Raw genomic sequence first — 7,400 nt, forward strand, 5'->3', positions numbered from 1 at the left:
AACTTGCTGAGGGTGCACTCGATCCCACTGTCTATGTCATTGATGAAGATATCAAACAGTACCGGTCCCAATACAGACCCCTGCGGGACACCACTCATCACCAATCTCCGTCTGGACATTGAGCCATTGACCGCTACCCTCTGGATGCGACCATCCAACCAGTTCCTCACCCACCGGACAGTCCACCCATCAAATCCATACCTCTCCAGTTTAGAGAGAAGGATGTTGTGGGGGACTGTGTCAAAGGCCTTACAGAGGTCCAGAGAGACCACATCTGTAGCCCTTCCCATGTCCACTGCTGTAGTCACTCCATCACAGAAGGCCACTAGGTTGGTCAGGCAGGACTTGCCCTTGGTGAAGCCATGCTGGCTGTCTCAAATCACCTCCCTGTCCTCCATGTGCCTTAGCATAGCTTCCAGGAGGATCTGTTCCATGATCTTCCCAGGCACAGACGTGAGACTGACCGGCCTGTAGTTCCCTGGGTCTTCCTTTATTTCCCTTTTTAAAAATGGGGGTTGTGTTTCCCCTTTTCCAGTCAGTGGGAACTTCACCGGACTGCCACGACTTCTCAAATACAATGGATTTAGCAACCTGAGTTTCCCAAGGAGAGTCCCAAGAGGTTTTTGGGGGTTTCCATTGTATTGCTGTGTAATCCATCTTTTAGAGGAAATATAAAAAACCCCTCAAATAGAAAATTGTCTGTGTTTTCTTGGATGTGACTCAGCTTTGATTTCAAGCATTTCCTACAATGAATTATTTTGAGGTTTCAAACAGAAATTATTGGGGGTTTTTGTTTGTTTTCCCATTCTTGCTTAAATGTTCAAAATTCAGTAACTGGATTGTTTACAATTGCTTCAGTTCAGATTGGTTATAAATATACGTGACTTTGTATATATTATGTATACATAGTAATAGGAAAGTAGAGATGTGTGTAACATAGTGAGACAGTGTGTTGTTCACTGTTGTTCATTATTCCCTGGTTAGCCTTTTCTTTAGTGAGAGTTTAAGGTATAAAAATCATTACAAAAAACGTGTCTCTACTGCATGCAATTCAGAGTTGAACATAAGAAGGAAGAGGCATATTGGAGACAGCTGTGATTAGTTCTCCAATTTCCTAATATTAAATCCATTAAGTATTTACTGTCTCAGCTAATGAAGAGATGGGGAATGGTCATGAATCAGCAGGGGAGGACTGGTGAGCAGTCATTTTCACGTTACCCAGTTTCTAAGGAGGTTCCTTTACAAGCAATGGGGAGTTAAACGTGTTCTAGTGAAAGATGAACACAGATCCGTGTTCTGGAGAAAGCAGATGGGATGGGGGTTTGGTTCAAGGAGCTGATGGGTAGATGGTGATACCAGCGGTCTGCAGGAGCGATTTAGCTTAAGTGATTTATGGGAGCTGTTTGGAACACTTCACTGAGTCATTACAAAAAGGCCTCTTCAGATGATTTACCAACTGCAGTAAAGGTGTCTTGAATGCCTTGGCTGTTCAGCTCTCTTCTTATTCTTCATTTGTCATCTGTCTTTATGTGCTACTAGCATGTGATTACCTTGAGGAGGAGACCTTTGAACATCTCTTCAGCACTCTTCACTGTAAATAATGAATACCTTGCTATTATTTATCGAAAGGGACTGCTAGGCAGCGTTTGTCTTTTTTGGTCACTGAAATAGTTTAAAAAATGGAAATGCCAGTGGCTATGGGAAGTTGTATCATGTTCATCTATGTGTCCATATGGTAAATATGGTATGTCCTTCACAGCACAATGAAACATGATTGTGCCTAATTCCAATTTTTATGGCATTCCCATTAATGATGTCTATGTTAAGACATCCATTAAAAGCCCTTAATGTTAATTAACCAGACTATGCCAATGAAGTGCTGTTAGCTGCCCCCTATTAATTTAATATTAGAGGTATTTAACAGGTGTCTTAATTAGATGTTACACTGAAGGCTATGAGCAAAATTAAAATTAGGTCATTGTCCTGAAAAGAAAGTTTCTGCTGTGATTTATGCTTTCAACCACTTTGTTTTTCCTTCTGGCCTCTCACAGGAAACCAAGGGATTTAATTTCGGAGAATGTTGAGAGGAGTAATAGGTACTAGGTAGAATAATAACTTGGGCCTAACAGCTTTAACACATCTTGTTCTTACTCCACAGATATATAAAATTGGGCGGGAGAGTTGATCTGCTCGAGGGTAGGAAGGCTCTGCAGAGGGACCTGGACAGGCTGGATCGATGGGCCCAGGCCAACTGTATGAGGTTCAACAAGGCCAAGTGCCGGGTCCTGCACTTTGGCCACAACAACCCCATGCAGCGCTACAGGCTTGGGGAAGAGTGGCTGGAAAGCTGCCTGGCGGAAAAGGACCTGGGGGTGCTGGTCGACAGCCGGCTGAACATGAGCCGGCAGTGTGCCCAGGCGGCCAAGAAGGCCAATGGCATCCTGGCCTGTATCAGAAATAGTGTGGCCAGCAGGAGCAGGGAAGTGATCGTGCCCCTGTACTCGGCACTGGTGAGGCCGCACCTTGAATACTGTGTTCAGTTTTGGGCCCCTCACTACAAGAAGGATGTTGAGATGTTGGAACGTGTCCAGAGAAGGGCAACGAGGCTGGTGAGGGGTCTGGAGAACAAGCCTTATGAGGAGCGGCTGAGGGAGCTGGGGTTGTTTAGCCTGGAGAAAAGGAGGCTGAGGGGAGACCTCATTGCTCTCTACAACTACCTGAAAGGAGGTTGTAGCGAGGTGGGTGTCGGTCTCTTCTCCCAAGTAACTGGCGAAAGGACGAGAGGAAATGGCCTCAAGTTGCGCCAGGGGAGGTTTAGATTGGATGTAAGGAAAAATTTCTTGTGGAGTCACCATCCCTGGAGGTATTTAAAAGACGTGTAGATGTGGTGTTTAGGGACATGATTTAGTGGTGGACTTAGCAGTGGTAGGTTAACAGTCGGGACTCGATGATCTTAGAGGTCTTTTCCAACATAAATGATTCTATGATTTCCCTGTATAAAATATATCTATCTAGCAAAAACACTGTTTTCCCCATCTCTGTCTTCAAAGGGGGCAGAGAAGCAGTCTGTTCTTGAAAACCAATATTGCCTACGCTGCAATTTCAACCGATCAGAGTCTGGTTCAGCGAGGCTGAATCTGGTCTTGAGGGATTGTGCCAGAGAGATGCAGCTCTCCTGCAACCTCTCCCAGCAACAGGTGGGAGGTGCTTTGGAGGCCAACTGACTGAGGGTGACTGGCACAGTTAGTGTTTTCATCGGGCTAGGGAGGGTTGGAGGTGGTGATGCTCTTTGGCTTTCTCATGGCAGATGAATGGCTTGTGTGCTCTGCAGTGCAGTTAAGAGCTCTGGCTGGAGCTGTCCTCCTAACCCCAGTACTAGGCTTTGGTGTGTAGTGTATGTGAGAGAAAGCTATGTTCTCTTTAAAGGAATGACCCTGGTTGGCTATGAACACTTCAATTGTGGCAGGGGAAAAAACTCCTCTTCCTACATATGGGTCTTTCATTTGATTCTGAAATTGAATTCATAATTTAAATTGAAAGCTTCTGAAAGCTACCTTTATAACAAACACCATAGAGGCTCTTTTATAATAGAAAAAAGTTAAGTGATCTAAATACAGGGGTCACTTCCATCTCCCAAACAAGTCAAACGTGCCTAGTTGATGAGATTGTAATCTGGACAGTCAAAAAAGTATCCTGGAAGTATATAGTAAAACAAAAAAAAAATTGAAAAAAGAAGATAAAAAGGGGCTGTGGATCCATGAAGCACATGCACTCAAAGCTGAACAAGTCTCCACTGGTGAAAGTATAGGGTCTCCATTACAACCACTGTTGCAGACTGCTGCAAAAAGCAAATATTTATAAAAGGTTTAAATACTGGAAGCTTCTTCACAAGTGGCGCTGTATTAAGGGTGGTTGGTAAGTTTAGGAAACTTACGTTATGAAACTACCTGACTTCTTGTGTTCCAGTGATGTAGTGCTCACAAACAAGTGATGTAACAAGTGCCATCCATGCTAGCCTTTTTAAAAATTGCATATGTAACATGTATATTTTAATATTAAGAGTAAGTAAAGGTATTTTTTTAAATGTGTAACAAATATATATAAAAATAGGCTAGAGTAAAGCTCTATGAATACAGGTTAAATATTCATAAAGCAATTTTGTAGGTAATTGAAGTACAAGGTTTAATTTCTAGCTTCAAGTGCTTCTCTCTTATGTGATGTGTTCCCTGCACTCTGGCATTGACAACATGTATTTACTAATATAGACGTATCTGATTTAACCTTAAAGTAGTATGTTATCAGTAAGCACCTGATAAGCAAACAGCTTGCAGGGCTGCATTACATGTTTAGTATGTTTATATTGTCACTCATATACATGTTATCTGTAACGATATTAACTACAGGGAAGGAGATATTCAAGGTAGAACCTATCATTTGAAACAACTGACTTGCATATACTTGCACCAGGCAAAGATGTTGACGTTGGCCCAGGAACAATGAACTGCTCTTCTATAGAGCAGTTGTCATCACCTACAAGCTTATAATAGGCAGATGGAGCCCAATTTATACAGAAGGCAACAATAACATTTATCACAGTTACATGATATAATTTTCATTGTGCAAATTCATGATTATAAATTGAAACAAGTCAGGTAATCAATATTAAACATGTAAGTTTAATAAAAGCCAGAATGTTATATACAAATAACAAAACAAACAGATACAACAAACTGCAGCAGTCTGAGAGACTGCTTAAAAGACAAGATACTAGTAATTCTTCAGTGAGAAGAAACGCTTTAGCAAAGATTTCATATAGCTATTTAATCTGCCAGAAAACCTGGTCTTGAAACTGCAGGAAAACAGCAGACACTTCTATTAATACTTCTGATTTTCCATGAAATCATAGGTCAATAGTTCCTTTCAACTTGAACTTTTTTGCAGATCGCTCACTTGCTCTAAGCTGGAACTTGCTTCCATAGATGTAGGAAATGAATCCATCAATCTCCAAGCTAAATACATTGTTAAGTTTGGGAACAACTGAAAATGCAAGAGGAAAGAAATTAATGAAAGTTATGAAAAGATACTGATGTACCAGGGCATATTATTCACATGTAGACTTGAGGTTTGCTACATTTCAAGGCTTTTATGCTTTAGCAAGAGAAAAAAAAAAATAACCAAAACTTTAAAATTTTAAACTTGAATTACTACAGTTAGTCCTCTTTCAGGAGCATGCAGTAAGTGTTCCAGAGAACATCTAATGTGAATCAGATGAATGAGCCATGTGCATAATCATGTTGGGTTCACTGGAAACGCATTTTTTTAATTGCTCATTTCTAATGAGATACTTTTTCAGCAAGATACTGGGCTGTTACATGGTCAGTAAAGACATTGACTTCTGCCACTCTGTGCAAAGAACTAAAAGCACTGATACAAAACAACGTACTCAGACATGTAAGATGAACAGTGTGTTTAGGAAATTTCTGATTATTCAAATTGTGAAAAGCACTGAAAAAAACTTGTCTTATACCTTTTAATTTGTCCTCTTTAGTGATGATTTTGAAGACATGTTTAAATTCCTGTAGAATGATTCCTGTTATCCCAACATAAGAGGGGCACTTTGATTTTGTGACTGAAAGAGCAGAAGTATGTATGTATGTATTAGAAGGTTTCAGGTGCAGGCAGTTTATTTGCTCTTCTACCTTATGATTTTAAAAACTGGTTTGCAATATTCTGAAATGCAATTACAGTAACAGCTGGTAAAACCTGCAGTTAATCTTTGCAACTAACACCAGGATTTTCAAGAACAGTTGAAAAGTAACTAGCAGAAAGAACCCGTTAGCATATGATCTCAACTATGTGGTTCTAGACTTAACAACGCTAAAAGGCATTTAAAAATAAGCACCTGAAATACAGGAGTGTCTCCTGAACTTCAGATGATTTTGTAAAAGAAAACAAACAGAATACCTGTAACAATAGCTCCATGGAGATCAGCTTTTAGCAGTTTGCCCTGAACCATATGTGGTTGCCTTGAAGAAGAGGGTGGGATCAGAGAAGAGGGAAAGAAAATTATAGGGAAAGTTAGGTTTACAAAACGTGACCGTGACTATTGAAATCGTGGCCGAAGCTTACAGAAATAGTACATATCCTTATCGAGTAACTACGATGTTTGAAGCATTAACTTAGTAAACCTGGAAATATCTACTAAATCAAAACCACACTAATTTTGAAATATCTCAACTTACGTATCTGGCTTAAGTCCGTGACAGAGGTCTCTGATATACTGTTTCCAGAGTTCATGCAGTGGTAGAAAGATTGTGTATCTGCAGTTAAAAGACAAGAAGTATTATGCGAGAACTTAATTATCAAAAAATCTATTGCTTGATTACAGAAGTAATCCATATTTACAATGGAGTTAAGACTAACATTTACAATTTTGTAATCTGCTCTCATAAGCCACTCCAAGCAATAGGCTTGCTTTTATTAAAAAAAAAAAAAGCACAAACTAAATATGCCCCTCTCTATCAACCCAAAAGGGTGGTGTGTTTTAGAGGGTGTGGCTACATCTAAGACTGAGGAGATTTCTACTCCTGCGCCTCCCCACTTCATGTTAGCTTTATTCAACATGCATTAGTTTGAGGAACCTGATGCAGAATCTTGGCTCCGGTCACAGGCAGTCTAACTTTAAAAACTGAAATCAGAGGTGACTGTATTTGGGTTTAATTTCTTCTTATATTTAGCTATACAAAAGGAAAGAGAATCCGTAACGAACAGAAATGAATTTTCCAACTATACAGACAGAAGAATTGTTTTCTTATGGTGAAATGCCGCAAACAGAGTCTTAGACTGACTTTACGTGCTGAAGGGTTAGTATGTACGTGCTCCTGCTTTTACATACTTCTGATGTACTTCCCGCTTCCGCTACGCAAAGAAAATGCTTAAGATCTTACCTTTGCTGTTCGGGTTCAATTTCAAAAAGATGCATTTCTCGCCTTTGCTTGGCAGTAAAACCTTTTGTTTTCTTCCTCTTTTGCTTTGTCTTTTTTTTTGAATAATGCTCAAGAACTACAGCTTTCCGAGTCAGTACATCCTGGATAGCTTCATCCTTCATTTTTGGCATGCTGCGCTTCAGGAAGGCATTTACAAACGCTTTGGCCTCTTCCGACCCTTGAGGCTAAAGGTGTGTTAAAAGATACTTTAAGATATTAAATTTGACTGAGAACTTGCCCCGGACTAGCGGTTTATCAAGCTGGCAGAGTCACCGTAGGAACGAGGCCCCTACGCCAACAGCAAGCGAAGGCGCTCGCGCGCTGACGGGCGGCGGCCAAGGAGGGCCGGCTCTGCGCTCGCCTCCGCCCGGCCCCTTCGGACGCTAGAGCCGAACGGGGCGTGCGGGGGAAAGC

At 40.9% G+C, this 7,400-nt stretch overlaps 1 protein-coding gene across 1 annotated transcript; it reads right to left on the reverse strand.

The window, feature by feature from the left end:
* Window positions 1-4,591: 4,591 nt before the first annotated feature.
* Window positions 4,592-7,265, reverse strand: POP4 (processing of precursor 4, ribonuclease P/MRP subunit (S. cerevisiae)). Its single transcript, XM_009320289.1, has 5 exons — window positions 6,948-7,265; window positions 6,243-6,320; window positions 5,965-6,026; window positions 5,528-5,629; window positions 4,592-5,037 (listed from the first exon to the last, which is right to left on the reverse strand). The coding sequence occupies exons 1-5, from the start codon at window positions 7,115-7,117 to the stop codon at window positions 4,901-4,903; spliced, it is 549 nt and encodes a 182-aa protein (XP_009318564.1). The 5' UTR covers window positions 7,118-7,265; the 3' UTR covers window positions 4,592-4,900.
* Window positions 7,266-7,400: the final 135 nt, after the last annotated feature.

This window comes from Pygoscelis adeliae, unplaced genomic scaffold, assembly GCF_000699105.1.
Source record: "Pygoscelis adeliae isolate BGI_AS28 unplaced genomic scaffold, ASM69910v1 Scaffold62, whole genome shotgun sequence".
Lineage (NCBI taxonomy): Eukaryota > Metazoa > Chordata > Aves > Sphenisciformes > Spheniscidae > Pygoscelis > Pygoscelis adeliae.

Excerpts from the sequence above, each read along its gene's own strand:
- POP4 (XM_009320289.1), bottom strand. The coding sequence starts at position 7,117 with ATGCCAAAAATGAAGGATGAAGCTATCCAGGATGTACTGACTCGGAAA. Across the intron at positions 6,321-6,947 it reads ATTGAACCCGAACAGCAAAG|ATACACAATCTTTCTACCAC; the intron begins GTAAGATCTTAA and ends TTTTAACTGCAG. Across the intron at positions 5,630-5,964 it reads CCATGGAGCTATTGTTACAG|TCACAAAATCAAAGTGCCCC; the intron begins GTATTCTGTTTG and ends CTGCTCTTTCAG.